Source organism: Gekko japonicus, unplaced genomic scaffold (assembly GCF_001447785.1).
Source record: "Gekko japonicus isolate JY-2015 unplaced genomic scaffold, Gekko_japonicus_V1.1 scaffold907, whole genome shotgun sequence".
NCBI lineage: Eukaryota > Metazoa > Chordata > Lepidosauria > Squamata > Gekkonidae > Gekko > Gekko japonicus.
This window is the reverse complement of record NW_015174870.1, coordinates 185,639-202,427: the sequence shown is the minus strand read 5'-3', so window position 1 is coordinate 202,427 and position 16,789 is coordinate 185,639. Positions and strand designations below refer to the sequence as shown.

At 43.9% G+C, this 16,789-nt stretch overlaps 1 protein-coding gene across 2 annotated transcripts in view; it reads right to left on the bottom strand.

The window, feature by feature from the left end:
• ECHDC1 (ethylmalonyl-CoA decarboxylase 1) overlaps positions 1-16,789 on the bottom strand; it is a 46,032-nt gene that overhangs the window by 4,338 nt on the left and 24,905 nt on the right. For both annotated transcript variants that reach the window (XM_015424802.1, XM_015424801.1), the window contains exons 4-5: positions 10,884-10,936; positions 9,000-9,080 (exon numbers count right to left, since the gene is read on the bottom strand). In XM_015424802.1, coding sequence (XP_015280288.1) covers positions 9,000-9,080; positions 10,884-10,936 — 134 coding nt within the window. The remainder of the gene's footprint in view (positions 1-8,999; positions 9,081-10,883; positions 10,937-16,789) is intronic.

Genomic DNA, 16,789 nt, shown 5'->3' with positions numbered 1-16,789 from the left:
AGTTCCTCCTGTTTATTTCCCATACTCTGTGTATTAGTATAAAGACATAGCAGATTACAGACATCCTTTCCTATCGTAGGTTTCTTCGATTTTACATGAAAATTACTGAACTCACCTCTCACCCATTCATTTATTCTCTGGTCACTCCCCTTCTTGAACTTAGTGTCGGGGATGCTGCACAACATCAGACTTTTTCTTACCACCCCCCATGTCTTCAGTTTAAAGCCCTCCTGATCAGGTTCGCAATTCTTCCAGCAAAGACATTCCTCCCATTCTTTGTAAGGTGCACCTCATCCGTCGCCAACAGTCCTTCATGTCGGAGGTACATACCATGGTCCAGGAAGCCAGATCCCTCTCGACGGCAACATCTACGTAACCAGCCATTCACCTCCAGTATCCTGTTCTCCCTTCCAGCTCCATGGCCCTCAACAGGTAAAATGGAGGAGAACACTACCTGTGCCTTTCACCTTCTTGCCCAGAGCCTCGTAGTCTTTGGAGATCCATTCAAGGTTTCTTTGGGCAGTATTGTTTGTACCCACATGGATCAGCAGGAGCGGGTAGCGATCAGAGGTCTTGACCAGTCTTGGAATTCTCTCAGTCACATCTCGGATACACGCTCCAGGAAGACAACAAACCTCTCGAGATTCCTTGTCCTGTCTGCATACATTTTCTTCTGTCCCTCTCAGTAGGGAGTCACCAACCACCACTACTCGTCTCTTCCTCCGTGGGATAGCTTCGTTCCTTCTCTGCCTATGTGCTTGTATGTCAGTCACATCCTTTTGATCTCGGAGTGTGCTATTCTGATCTTCCATCATCAGAAGCGGCTGGTATCGATTTTGCAGCTCCACTGGCTGTGAGCGTTTCCTGATTACCTTACTCCTCAAGGTCACATTCTTCCACTCACCCACCTGTTCCTTGTTACTTCCTTCCTCTTGCTCAGGATTTGCTAGCTCTTGTCGTTCTCTCAGGAGCCCCTCTTCCTTCACGTCTAAAAAGCTTTCTGCCTCCCTGATGTTCCTCAGTGTACAGATTTGTGCCTTGAGTTCTCCCACCTTCTCCTCAAGCATTCTTATAAGCTTGCACTTGCAGCATGTGTAAAGCATTTCACGTCATGGCAGAAAAATGATCATGGTGCAACTCACACAGGTCCTTCGTTATCCATCTTCCTTGGAGCAATGCTACCTTCTACAGCCTCAGGAACTTTCCTCAAACTATGATGTAAACTCTTGTTGTGGTAATGTACCCTGAAAACTTTGAGACTGACCAAATGGCTACCTTGCCAGCAGTTCTCTCCCCAGAACTCAGTAGCAGCCCTCTACTCAGGTTCTTACAAGGCCTCCAAGCAAGTGCCACAGGCTAAGAGCCACAGGGCACAGCGCAGCAGCTCAGCACAGCAGAGCCCAGCACAATAGGGGGCGGGGCTCGCAATCAACAGCACTCCACAGCAACTCACTCAGCCTCCAAGAACCCCGAAAGCACAAACAGCCCCAGACTTAAACAGAACCACTCTCTATCAGGCTACAAAGAACCCAACTCTCTCTCAGCTCCCACACAGCAGCTAGGAAGGCAAAGGGAGAAAGAAAAATTCCCTACCTTCTATCAGCAACCCACCATGTGCTCGCCACTCCTTGCCTCAGCCCAGGTGACTCAGCTAAACTAAATGGTTTGAAGGTGGCTACTGGTCTTCACAGTGCTCCATCCTCTCCAGCATAACTGAATTTACTTAATCTTGTATTGTGCTTGTGGAGCTGGAGCTGGACCATGAACAGTGCATGTGTCCAAAGGGAGGGAAAAGAGACAGTAGTATGTAGTCAGGGAAAAGGAAGGAGAATGACAGAGACAGAAAATGGGCGAAAGAAGTAGTGAGTTAGACAGTGATGTTTACAGGAGATTGCAGAGGTGGTGGTTAGGGCAGAAGAGGGAAAGGACAGGGTTGTGTTACTGTGTCATAAGATTGAACAGTTGAAAGGACAGTGTGAACATGGAGGCTGGAGAGACTCTCTCGCGGTCCACAGATTGGAGGAAAGTTTATAATGTGTGCATGGCTATTCATAAGCTATTTATTTATTTCATTTATATCCTGCCTTTCTCCCCAGTGGGGCCATAAAGTGGCTTACATCATTATTTATTTATTTGTTTGTTTGTTCGTTCACGGCAGAAGATAAAACACGTAAATAACAACTGTGACAATCATAAAACCATCTAAAAACAATTCAATATATAAAACATTCAATATAAAGTGCTAGCAGTATCCATATTAGTATAATAGCTTAACGATGGCGGTAACAGTCATATTAATACATTCAGTGATCTGTCTTGATAGTCTTGATGGTCAGCTCATTGATATTTCCCATATATATGCAGCAGGCACAGGTTGTAGGTGACAAAACCGGGGAACAGAGCTCTATGTCTTCCAGTTGTTGTTGGCAGCGGCTCCTTCTTTGAAGACCTGGTGGAAGAGCTCCGTCTTACAGGCCCTGCAGAACTGTAGAAGGTCCCGCAGGGCCCTGCTCTCTTCTGGGACCTCAGTCCACCAGTATTGTTGCCCTGCAAGGCGTATATTGCACTCTTATGGACAAAGTTCATAAATAATAAAACTGGACTGTGCAATCTGTATGTAAAAAGGGACTGAACTGTGTGGTGACCCAAAAAGGATGCCAGCTAGACACACACCCAGAAGCAGAAAGCTTTCCTTTGAGATGTTGTACCAATGGTTCCTGGAAGTTACCTGCCCTCTTACCGCTGTAAGATGGACCAGTTCCCTAAGCCACGTGTAGCACTTTAAACCTAGGGAGAAAACCAGAGACAAACGAATCCAAACGCCATGAGAAGCTTCTTCCAGGACACGCAGGCAGCATTCCCCTCCCCCAGAAAGTCTCACCTTGCTGAAGAGACAGCCATAAGAGAATCAAGTCTTTTTAATGACAATGACTCTAGCCGTATGAGTCATAATCCCTTCAGGTGCTACTGTTCTGCCCAAAGTTACTAGATCTCAATATTGTCCACTCCCTTAATCACCTCCCCCTAAACCCTGCTCTAATAGCATGTTTTTGGGATGGACTAGTAGGTGGGCCAAGACATGTCACCAGCTTAGGCCACCCCTAAGAGACATGTGACTAGGGGATGTGGCCAGCCTGGCCCAACCCCCCAAGCCCCCCCTCATAAAAGGGGTTGCCCAGCCATGTGGTCTCTCCCTCTCTCTGCACCTAAACCCTACCTATATTGCTGACTCTAGATTAGCTACCCAAGAGTCTTTCCACGTGTCTTTGCTGGTTCAAGACATGACCCCATTTCCCTATAGTCTCCCTCATTCTTCCTAAGGATTGCTCCATCCCGCCGAGGACAGGTAAATATTGCCCCTCAATGAAATATCCTGCTCATGCGAATGTCTCTTGATTTTCTATCTAATTTCCGAGAAGCCGTGTAACTGTGTGTGCTTGTGTATTGTTTGCTTGTGAAGAATCTACAGTAAAGGAATCATTTTATATTGAAACTAGCCTCCATGTCTATTTCTGGTGTTTCTGGAAGAAGCAGGACCCCTGTATATAAAGGTGTTTGTTCCCTTACTGCCTATTGCTATTTTATAATATCTCATATTCCCCAATATTGATAATAATAGAGCAATCAGGCTAATAGTATGGTGCCGCCACCGAAAAGGCCCTGGCCCTGGTTGTGGCCAGCCTGGCACCGTTGGGAACCAGGAGGGCCAATAGATTTTGGGACCCTGACCACAGTGTTCTTTGGGGAACACATGGGGAAAGGCGGTCCCTCAGGTATATCAGTCCCTGACCATAAAGGGCTTTAAAGGTGAGAACCAGCACCCCGAAACAAACTTGGTATGCTTTCGGCAGCCAGTGCAATGCCTTCAGCACAGGTTGGATGTGCTCCCACATGGGGAGGCCCATCAGGAGCCTGCCCGCAGCATTTTGCACTAACTGCAGCTTCCAGATTTGCAACAAGGGCAGCCCCATGTAGAGAGCATTATAGTAGTCCAGTCTTGCAGTTCTTTCTTCTTATCTGGACCAGGTGTGAAGACTACTGTTACAGGCACTTGCCAGCTATCCTCCTCTACTGTTTCAGAGGGGCCAGCTGTGGTTTCTGCAGGCTCTGTCAGCTCATCCTCATTCATGCCCATGACACTACTTCTCACTTGCCTTGAAAGCCCCTTGCTGGGGTCACCATTAGTCAGTTGTGACTTGAGGGCCCATACATATTTAACTGGAACAGGGGCTGTGCTCCAAAGTTTGCTTAAACAATTGATTACTGTAGCTTTGATGATTACAGAAATTCTATCCATCCACATATTTGTTTCCCCCCCGGCACTTCTCAGTACACAGAATCTCAGAATGATTTCATGAACCTATCCCTGCTGCTAAGAGCAGAAAATCTTGTCCAAAGTGACCTCTTCAAAGAAAAAAATACAGACCTCTAGTCTAATTCTGCAGGGAGTAGTAGTGTTGTTTCAGATTTAACCAGTGTGTATAGGCAAGAGTACTGCTTAAGACAGGGGAGGAATGCATGAATTCTGCAGATTTCTACCCTCCAGCTGTAGCCAGTTGTACCACATCCTACATCATTCCTAAGGGTCCCCAGTATCCTCACTAGTGATTCAGGTGACGGAAGCAAAGGTCTGCAGTCGAAAAAGGAGTGCTGGAGAGATCTGCTTGCAACTCACTGAATGGGGCCCCTACAGAAACAGGCTCAGACGGGAAGAACCCTGCTAACACTGCCCCTCCCCCACCCAGTCTCAGACACTAGCAATGACCTAGCTGAACCTAAAGTGGAATCCTATTCCTCTCCCATTCCTGTGTTACTGCTATCAGTTTCTGGGTGAAGTTTTCAAGTGACCAAAGCTAAGGACAGATCTTCACTTAGCAGAAGAATTAAAACAGAGAATATCAAACTAGAGCCTCCCACCTCAGGCAAGCTTGTACTTAAACAGTGCTTCATGTTTGTAATTATATTGTAATATGTAAACTGTGTGGCTGAAGTATGCCCGGTTACAAATGGCTTTTAAAAGGCTGAAATGTTTTAGCTTTATATTGTTCAGTGCCAAGTATCCTGAGATCGGGGCTTCCTGCCAGATTTATATTATGTCAGCTGCCTAATTACATGGACTCAGATACAATGAACTGACTTTTTTTTTAGTCTCACACTCTAAGCACCTGTTATTACTTCTCTGTTTAACACTGCACAAAAGGAGAGAGGGAAAGCAAGGGTGATCCCAATGACATCCAAAGAAAAACAAGCAAAGTTACATGTAAGAGGTACCCCAGATTGCTAGAAAATAACTGGCACAAGCCAGTGAGACAGAAACAACCCTATGTACACGCGTTATCAAAGGTCAATCCTTCCAAAAAAGAAGCAGGGGCTTTATGTAGAGGTGGGGATGATATGGAAATCCCACCTTCTGGCCAGGGTTCTCTAAGCTCTCAGGGGCATGAGCAGGCTGATTTCTCCTCCTTCCCCCTCCCCTGCCCCCCCCCCAAATAGCAACCCAACTCTACATTCTATCCCTACTGGAGTATCTTCAGTCCTCATCAGGCCATTTTGGAATGTTTTTTCTTTTCCTTTCCTTTGTTTTGGTTTAAAGAATCACACTTTCCCCACATATGCAGAATATCCCGAGTATGTAGAGAGATCCCTTCCTTGTCTGTGGGTGGCTCAGTTTTGATGCTTTCATGCTCCTCACAAAGGCTTTACTATTAGATGGACTGATATAAAGAAATATAGAATATGCATGAATGCCAACAGACGCAACTGATATTACACTGGGCTGAAATAGATCTATATGCTACAACAGTGACAATCCACTTAGGAGAAATAACTTGGCCCATGGAGATAGATTCTCAATACACCCCACCCAACCACCTGTGATCTTATATATTAACTTGCATTAATGTTCCTTACCATCGACCAAACTAATCTTAACAGCATTCTTCAGATGTCAGCATCTGATAATGGCATTTCAAGACATATGCGCCATTAGTGTGAAATTCTGATAAATCTTGAAGACTTTCAGTGAAACACTGTATGTTTTTTGTTATTACTATTAATTTGGATAGCTCTTAGCAATGCAGACAAAAGAGTGATGGGGATGCTTAATTTATTTAAGGCTAACTTCACATCAATATTTTAAGTATGTGTTACCTGCAACAAGCATCTGGCTAGAAGTCTGAATGAATTAATGAGCAAAAAGCTATTTAACACTTAGTAGGCATACACTGAGATTCACATAGCCCTTGCAACACTGCCAGTCCCAATCATGTAAATATGCATACTTATTTAAGATGCATTTCTTCAATATGACATGTCTTGGGCGTTTGGCTCAACAAACGCTGCAGATTACAACCCTAAGCAGAGTTACACCTTTCTAAGCCCATTGACTGGAATGGATTTAGAAGCCTTTACTCTGTTTAGGATTGCCGTCATATAACATACCCCAAAGTACATATTTAAATAAGTAGTTTTACTTCACTGCCCTGCAGGTGGCAAAAAAGGAGCAGCAAAAATAGCCTAGCAGGGTCTATTTTGATATGTTCTGCAGGTGAGTGGACAGATCGTAAATGGCGGAGAAGTTCAGTGGGACAGAACTGCTGGATTCAAGTCCAGTAGCACCTTAGAGACCAACAGGGTTTTGGGGATATGAGCTTTCGAGAGTCAAAGCTCCATTTATCTTAGACTTTCAAACACTTAAACGAAGAAGGAGGGGGGAGGGGGAGGAGCTTACAAACTCCTTTCCATTTCCCTCCCCACAACAGACACCCTGTGAGGTAGGTGGGGCTGAGAGAACTCTGACACAAACTGCTCTTTCAGGAACAGCTGTGCCAGAGCTAGGGCTGCCAAATGCCCCCGGGGGGCGGATTTCCCCCCGATTTCTGCCCCCACGGAATCGACGCCCGGGGGAAACCCCACCCCCGCGTGCACGTCACCCGGATGTGACGTCACACGCTGGGGCGGGGCCACAGCCATTTGAGGGGGAAATGGCTGTGGCCCCGCCCCAGCGTGTGACGTCACATCCGGGTGACGTGCACGCGGGGGTGGGGTTTCCCCCAGGCGTCGATTCCGTGGGGGAGGAAATCGGGGCTCGAAAGCGGGGGGAAATCCCCCTGGATGCTCCTGGACTTGAATCTAGGTGTTCTACTGCAAACTAACATGGCTGCCCTCTGAAAGAATTTTATGAGCATCCTTAGTGTGCATGTTTGTCAACAGCAAAACACTTGTGTTATGTACCACTTTGGGTATAAACCCGTTCTCTTTAGCCTGTCCTCCATTTGATATTTTTAACTGATTTTTTTTCCTATTGAGAATATTATTGGAATTTTATCAATTGTTTTAATCTGATCGCACGACTTATTTTATTTTTGTTGTTAACCACCTTGGGCAAGGTCTTTGGAGAGGAGGAACAGAAAAGTTCTAAACAAAAAAAGAAAGAAAAACAATTTGCAAGACCAGTGCTACATTTGCTAATGCCTGAATCCCAAGTTGTTGGCATCTCCCAGGCATGTTTGTGCTATAAACATTTACTCATCATCCAGCAGCATGCTACAGGGAATGAGCTGCTCAAATAAAAGGGGGAGGGGACGCCAACAAAACAGTGTTTATAACATCATGATTTATAAATAAGTGGAAATCTAGAAAACTCTCTGCTCATCCTATTCAGAATGAAGAGTTCTCATAATCCAGCCTTTGTATAACATGGAAGAAAAGGGCATAAGATATGTAAAGATCCAGACAGTCAGTTGCAGCCTATGAACCATGTTTGTGGATCTTCCTCACATCTCCTTTCTCCAGCAATTGCCTGAGGCCTCTAGAAAGGTCTTGTTGAATCACGGGAGGTACATGAACAATATCCTGGTTCAACCCTGTCCCCAAACTTACATTCTACACTATGCTCGAGTTCACCCCTGTAACTATCTTGGGGTATTTTTTGTTTCCACATTACATTTAGGTCACCCTGGTTTCGACCCACACTTGTGCCGGGATAAACGGATGCTGCTGTAACCAGGGATAAATGCAAGGTATTGTGTCGCAAGTTGAACTCTGATAAAACCAGGGATGAGATCCAAGTGTAGAAAGGACCAATGTGACAGGGCATCACCATGCATGCAACATCACTCCTCCTCAGACAAACATATGGAGCAGAGGTTCATCAGTGGCTATTAGCTGCAAGGTATAGATGGAACACTATATCTGGGGCAGTGATGTTCTGTATTCTTGGTTCTTGGGGGGCAACAGTGGGAGGACTTCTGGAGTCTGGCCCCGCTGGTGGACCTCCTAATGGCACCCAGTTTTTTGGCCATTGTGTGACACAGTGTTGGACTGGATTGGCCATTGACCTGATCCAACATGAATTCTCTTATGTTCTTATTCTTCAGCTGGAGGAGTTTCTGTTAATCTACAGTGTCTGACAAGGGGAGCTTTCATTCGCGAAAGTTTACACCTTGCAACTCTTGTTGGTCTCTAAGATACTACTGGACACAAATCTAACTGCTAACAAAAGAAGCTCCAACAGTGCAAGCAAGAATTGAGGCAGATGGTACCCAATTCCCCTCTTCACAGCAGTCTCCCCACCCCCTACCCCATATGGCAATTTGTCCGTGGGGCTCCTGTGATTCTGACATCAGGTTTTCAGAGAAGGCTGTTGGCAGTGGGAAAGTACCACAAACATCTTCTGCTTACAGTTCATAGGATCTAATCCAGTGTGAGAGTTAACTAGTTCCAGAGTCTCCCAGTTTGTTCAATCGTTTATTTGTTAAAGTGACAATTTGTACCCAAGGGTAATAGTCAACTGCTAGCTAAAATCAAATGGTACTTTTAAGGTATCATAAAAACTAGCACAATTATTTTTTAAAATTTCCTTCTGTACTGTGATGTGTTTTGCCTGAAAAGCAAGAAACAACTGAAAGGAAGGATCACTCAAGGTCTGCTGTCAAGTCTGTCCCTGGGCACAGTCCCTGGACATGGTCTAGCCCATTCAGCAATGCCTACTGCCTTACCTGAAGTCGCATGCAGTGGTCAGTTCTGCTCCTCCTCCCAGAGCTTTTCCTTGAACTAAAGCAACTGTTATTAGAGGTAACCTGCCATATAGGGAGAACAACAACAATGCAAAATTATAGCTCCAAGTAAGACACAATGTTAAGTAATCAGAAGTTATGCTATTCATATCAGCACTAATAATTGCCTATGATTTGAAATATTTTTCAGACTTATGCACAGTTGGCCCTTACACATTTGTTTAGTTTCCTGCTACTTCTCTGACTGTTAAGAAACAGATGAATGAGCCACTGACATACTCATACACAGCTGGTCCCCACAGAATATTTTGTTGCATTTCACTTTTTTTTTTTGCATATTTCATACAAAAAAAGGCACACACAAATTGTTACAGAAAGAACATAGATACAGAATCTACCAAGTGTTGTGACAGACATGTTTATATGCAGGTGATTTATCAGTGTTTATATGCAGGTGATTTATCAATGGTACTTTCATTTTTCATACTCGATTAATTGTTAATTATACAATTATCCTGACTTCCTGCAAGGAGCTCAGGGAAATGCACATTCCATTCTATTGTCACAAGTTCTCTGGCCTGCTTCTGAAATGGTGACTAGTCCAGAGTCATCTGGTGAACTTCAGGGCTAAGTGGGAGTTTAAAACCAAGTCCAACACTCTGTTCACCACATCACACTGGCTTAGTTGGTAATGGAGAGTGCCAGCCCTAATTCTGCACACACTTTACTTCCACGGGCATGATGGAGAACATGGCTTAAGAACTTGGCTATCTTGTTTTCTTCTTTGGAAATTCAGAAAGCACTGCCTTCATTTTCATGTTCTGCCTCATTCTTCTGCGTCCTTCAACAGCTATTCTTCTTTCTCACTCTGTGTAAGCATAATGCAAGCAGTATGTCTACAGTCGCTTAGAGAAAGTTTCCAAATAACGGGGAACATGATTATATGTCAGATAAATAACTTTTTTTACCCCAAGAGCTTAGGTCAAACATTAAAAAAATTATATGCAAAGGCCAGAAATAACCCCCCCCCCTCACACACACACACATACACACACACTCATGGGTGCAAAAGAAATATGAATTCCTGATCACTAAGGAGATACTAATACATACTGGATAGAGGAGAAATCTACTGTGTGGAGAAAAAACAACAACAGATGGTAGATCGAACTATCATTCGCCCCCTCTGCATATGTTCCATCTATGTACCTATGTAGGTTGTTCAGGCATTGCTTGCCAACCTTTCAGAAGAGACTGGCCTCCATTGTGACAGGGGAGATAGAAGTTAGCAGAGGCCACATTTCCAGAAGATTTCAACTTTTTCTATCGCTAAAGAAGTATATCCCAGATTTTGATAAGCTTTCTTCTGGAAAAATCTGCCAGATCTGTGTTCAGTTTCCAAAACTATCTAGCCTTAAAGATATTTGTTTGGATCCTACAAATGTAGGAGCAGAAAGGGTCAACACAAGAGGATATTCCCCACTTTCCATCAACACCCCCCCACCCTGAAGCCAATTTGCAAAGGCTTAGTGGGGAAATTGGGCTGGGGAGATGCAATTGGAAAGGGAAATTTGGCAAAGTCACCTCTCACTTTTGCATGCACTCAAGAGTTGTGATGTTATTAAATTCCTCCACATCTGTGTAGCCCCCATTCTGTGTGGCATTTCATTCATGGGGGCTCTCCAACCTTCAACAGAGGTTTTTGGGAAACACAAAAGTGGAGGATGAGAACAATCCTCTTACATACACTCCTACAAACCTAACTATAGGACTGAGCCCCACATGCCATTCAAAGTTAGATGCTACTTTTGAAAACTCTGCAAAGATTTCAGTTCCAGATTTGGTATATTTTAAAAAATTCTCTACCTCATAAGTCTGGTTAAGGTGTTTTGCATGAACATACACATATTCATCCCATCCTAAAAAATAAAAGAAAACAGGTTGAATCATCCTGAAGTATACTAACCCCCAAGGGAATAATCCCCTTGAAATTTTTACTGTTCAATTCCTTTTGACTGTAGGGGAACTTGCATAGGATGCTTTCCTAATTAAAAGTTGGCCAGCTTCTGTGTCAAGGAAAATTCAGTTCTGCTTTTGCATCAAATATGAAATTGAAAGTAGCAAATTAAGTGTGATTTACATTGACAGATGATGAAAATTAATCCCAAATCTGACAAGGTTGTCAAGCACACAGACATGTATCATATGCCCTCTTCCCATATTTGTTTGCCAAGTCAGTTTAAATAGGTAGCGTGTTCCCCCACCCAACCCTTCCATTTTTAAAAACCAGCATTAGATGAGTAGGCAGTATCCTGGATCAGTAAGAGAACTTCTATATAGGCTAGATTCATGGTCATGTCAGTGCTGCCAGCTGCAGGGGCAGAACTAGTGGCTACTCAGGCCAGGTTTGGGTGTCATTCAGTTCTCAGCCAGGTGCCAGCAAGGAGGGTGGACAGAAAACCATAACCCAAATGAGCATGGGAGGAGGATGGGTGGGCAGAGCTTCTCTACATGAATGAAATGCTCCTGGTAGGTCCAGTCCACTGAGAAGGGGCCTTAGCAGAAAGGGGCGGGGTTACATGGGAATGAGGCTGGCTGAAAGAACAGAAGCCTAACTGAGCTGAATTGAGGAACACCCCCACACACACACACACACCTCAAGAACCACAAAAGGCTAAAGAAAGAGGAGAAGAGCACTGAATACCCCTGCCTGTATACCGCTCTGTGGGGAGGATGGGTAACAAGCTCCCACAGCCACTACCCCAGAAGTCCAGAAGATACAGTACTCATATTCAGAACTTGTCTTTGCTTCCTAAGTACCACATTCTTTTATAGTGGAGTGAGAATATTTCAGTGTCTCAGAAAAACTTCCATCTCAATGTCAAGGGAGCCCAAATGTGGCATAATTGACTAGTATGGTTGTTGTTTTTTTCAACGGAAGGAAGCAGCAAACAAGGAACAAAATAGCAAAAGACTTCTTGGTATTGCTCCGAATGGATTATCAACTATCAATGGGCAGAAATACTCTCCCACTTACACTACATTTGACACAGGGTAGTTATTTTCTATTACACCACACAAGCTTCATTTCATCTAAAGGTCTACATGTAGACCTTCTCAGCACTTACGTTTAAGGAACTATCACATTTGAAGACAGGATGAAAGGTGGCAAGCCAAGCTTCTTTCTCTCTGCCCACCACAGAAATCTCCTGTCATCTCTGTGTCATGGTACCCATTTTCTTCCACTTACCTTTTTTCTCTATGGGTTGCAAACGAGGGGCCAACTGACATTGCTTAGGGTGGACTAGAATTGGCCCTGAAGTACTCAGTTGCCAAACCCAAGCACAGAGGCTTCTATGATACACTTTGCAATATCATCAATAGATCTAATTCTCAACATGGCTCCATCTGTGGATACTTAAATATGGACACTGGATCCACGAACAGACACAAAAGTTCTTTCTACAAACATCAGCAAAGCCTCAGATTTTTCTGCAAACACGGAATCTAAAAAAAGGGGGCTTAGCCTCCCCCCCTCAAAACAATAATAGAAGCAGAAGAAGAAACAAATATCCTCTATGGCCATTGCTAGGCAATGACAATATAGTGCCATTCTTCAAGCTTTGGTTTCTATCACTAAAAGTCAGAGACAGAGGACAGGGCCTTTTCCAGGTCTGGTTTGGCCTTTGAGGGAGGACGCTTTGGGGGCAGGCCCCCCCAGCAACCACCAGGCCGCTTACTACTGCCTGATTTGCATGACTCACCTAGGCCCGGCTGCTTGCTACTGTTCAACAGCAGCCATGCCATGACAGTCAGTGGGGTGTAGCAGTTAAAGCTTCAGACTAGGATCTTGGAGAGCCAGGTTTGAATACCTTCTCTGCTATGGAAGTTTACTGGGTGGCCTTGGGCCGGTCACACACCTCAGTGTAATCAACCTCCCAGGATTGTTGTGAGGATAAAATGGAGGACAAGAAAATGATGTAAGTCACTTTAGGTCCCCATTATGGAGAAAGGTGTGCTATAAATGAAGTAAATAAATCATAAATACAGCTGAAGACTGCAGGTAAAAGCCAGAGTGCTTGGTGGATGGAAAAGTGAGAAGGAAGCAAGGAAAGGTAAGGGGCTGCCAGGATGAAGGAAAGATGAAATAGTGTGGGAAGAAGGATACAGGTGAAAGTGAGATGCCCCTGTAAGTCCTTGCGAGTTCCCCACCATGCAAACAGGACCCGGAACAGACCAGCATATGGCAACATTCGACATCATTTTCCTGGGAAGAGACTGTCAGGAGGAGGGAAGGAGGTAAAGCTGAAGACAGAGGGGCTGATAAAGTTAGGTTGGCTGGTGGATGGAAAGGAGAACAGGAAAAGAGGAGTGGCTATGGTGGTTTTCAGAGAAGAACAGAGGGAACAGTCAGTGTGGGAGGGAAATGAGATGCCCCCAAGTCCCCTACTTGTATAGTACTACACAGGCAGCTTTCTCAAAAGGAAAGATCGTTCTTAGAGGCTAAGAGAATAAAGGCATTTCACACAATGCATTACTTTCAGTATTATTTTTTAAAAGCTAAAGCATGCACCAAGTAAGCCACAATAGTGGTCTAATATGCCCATGAATACAAAGATGTGCTTGTTGAAGAAAGGGGGGGGGTGCTTTGCACAGAGTAAAGCTTTAAAACAAAGCCACATTAGTGATCTCAGAACATCTCTGCCTTTACAGTGATACTGTCTGCTAATTATACCTGATTAATTATCAACACCAAGGATGACACAGCTGAAAAAAACCTGTGGATATAACTGAAGACTATGATGGGCTCCAATGACTGAGCCAAGCTGGCTGTTAACAGAAAGACAAACTCTTCAGATTGTGTTTACAGATTAAGCTTGTCGGTTAATCATGTCACATTGAACATACAAAACCTTCCCACAGTCATGACTTGCATACCCCATGCTATGCAGAGTTCCCCTATAAAACATGTTGTTCTTGCTCTCTTTCTTAACAAGAAAGGAATGCCCAGGAGGCTTCAGCCCTTGTAAAGCAATGGCACTCTGCCAAAATATGATCTTTTTGGAAGGCTGATTTGCATGTCTCAGTTCCTCCTCCTGAGAATATTACTTGGTAAATTGCTGTTCCTATGAACAATATATCTCATTTCCTCCCAGCAATCTCTGCACATCTCTCTCTCTCTGTGCATGGTCCAATGTTATTTTATTTATTAAATTAAATTTAGAACCTGCCTTTCTATTACACTCAAGGCAGTTAATAAATCCATAAGTATAAGAACAAATCAGATAAAATTGAGGACTGGCTCTTCCCTCTGCTGGTGGAAAGAGATGATCTGCATTTTCACAGTAGGGTAGGGAAAGCAGATCTTGACTTCTGCTTCTGCTATTGTCAATTATTGTGTTGTTCAAGCAGCTGAGATGGAACATGGAGACAGTCTTTAATTGAAACAAAGGCAGGTATGAATATTCTGTGAAGCACTGTATGTGCAGTGCCTTGTTTAAGATGGTCCAACAGCTGCTGCACATGAAATGTTAACACATTAGTGTAGCATGGACTCAAGACACGGCTACCAGGTATGCCAAAAGTGCTAATGCTACAGTTGCGGCTCAGTTCTAGTAAGACACCAAGGGTGGTAACAATGCTACAAATGTAAATATCTTCCTGCCAACCAAAATCCCAATTTAACCAGGTCTATGCTGTTTTCACAAAAGTTGCTTTCTAAGAGGCTTAGATCAGGATCTTCTAATTCTAAACAATGGCCCCTGCCACACGGGGGGGAAAAGCACCGGTAAAGTGCGGCTTTTTAAAGCCACACCAAAAGAGACATGTGGCGGCGGGATCACATAGAAGCATCGCACACTTCCTCCCCGGCACAATCAGATGTCGGGGGGAAGCCACTGCACATGCGCAGTTCAGCCGGGAGCCTGGATTGCTCTGGACGACGGGCGCGGCGGCGATCCCACGGCTGCGCTTGATGCGGCGTTCCCGGTAAGTCCTCCTCTGGGGGTGGTTCTTTTTTACTGTGGGTTTTTGGCCTGAAGGGCCAGATCGGGGACGGGTGCACGCCGCTTCCCAGATGTTGCGGTGAGATCGCGCCCGTTTGCTGTGCCCCCGATCCGTCCCTCTCCCGGGCCAAAACCTTCCATGTGACCGGGGCCAATGTATAGCAGCTGACACAGGGGAAATGTAAAGCTGAGACAGCACCAAGGATCCTTCCTCTAGAGGCTGCGTGCAACTAGCAAAACACTTTGTTTTGTACAGGATACTCCTGTCAGAGACAAGATGATTTCCTGCAAGATGCCATCCTTCATGACTATCTAGGAACAAAGCATGCAGCCACGACAGAGTATCCCCAGGCCTTATGCTATGGTGAGTAAACGTGGAAAAACACAGCGTTCAAACAAAACACACAGTTCTGATATTATAACTTCATATAGTCGAATAAATCATGTACTTATAATATACAGTAAAGACCCTAGTGCAACCTCCCACATACTTCTTAATGCAGGTGCTTGATGTTACTTTTGAACAAAAAAATTTTAGATTTCAATCTGAATTCTTTTTACAAGTACGTGGTGTCTCGATGGGAAGTGCTTGTGCGCCTTCTGCAAATCTATTCATGGAGAATTTTGAGACTACTTTCTTCTATGATGTCAATGAATACTTTTCAGGAAAAATATGTTGCATTATTATTGTTACATTGATGACATTTTTTGTCTTTTTGACAGAGCTGACATAATTCCTACTTTTGTGGATTGGTACAATTCTTTGCACCCATCCATTAAGTTTAATTTTGAAAGTAGTCCCTCCTGTATTAATTTTTTGGACACCACTGTTTTTGTTTTGAACCAAACAAAGTTAGGGGTTAAACGCTATCATAAGCTCACAGATTGTAACTCTCTCCTGCATTATAAATCCTTTCATCCTGTACATATTAAAGATAATCTCCCATATAGTCAGTTTCTTCGAGCTAAGAGAAACTCTACTAGTTTGATGGAATACACAGCAGACTCTAACAATCTAATTAGAACCTTTGTACAGAGGGGGTACCCCAAAGAGTTGGTTTTTAGAGCCAAGAGGAGGGCAGATATGTTAAGTAGGGATGAAATTTTTACACAACAAAAGCATTCACATAGATCTCCCTTCCCTTGTGCACTGCAGTTCTCTCCAAGATCAAACAGGATTTTTAGCATACTCCGCAGGCATTGGCACATCATACAGCATTTACAGGGGTGTTCCAATTTTCCTAAAATAGGATATAAAAGGAGTTCCAACATTCAGGATATGGTTGTTCATTCTGATATGAGTAATTTTCAGTCCAAATCTAATTTGCTGTCAGGGCATTTCAAATGTGGTAAAAACTGTTTAGTGTGTCAACACACCACCCAGACTAACGAGATCACAATAAACAATTTCATATGGAGACTGAAACAATTCACTAATCGTGAATCTACAAGAGTGGTCTACGTTTTATGGTGTTCTTGCCCCAGATATTATGTGGGGTCTACTATGAGGAGTTTAAAAACTTGTATATTGGAGCATGTGTCCTGGGTGAGACTTAAGAACCAAGATGCTCCTATTGTGAGCTATTATTTAGATCAAAAGCATGAATTTAATGATCTACAATGTTTGACAATCTACAGGGTGGTTAATAATAAGACACATGATATTCATGATGTTCACAGACTATTGCTTCAAAAGGAGTTTTTTTTATACCCCAATTTAATACAGTATGTCCTCATGGCTTAAATGTATCCTTGGACCTCAGTTCA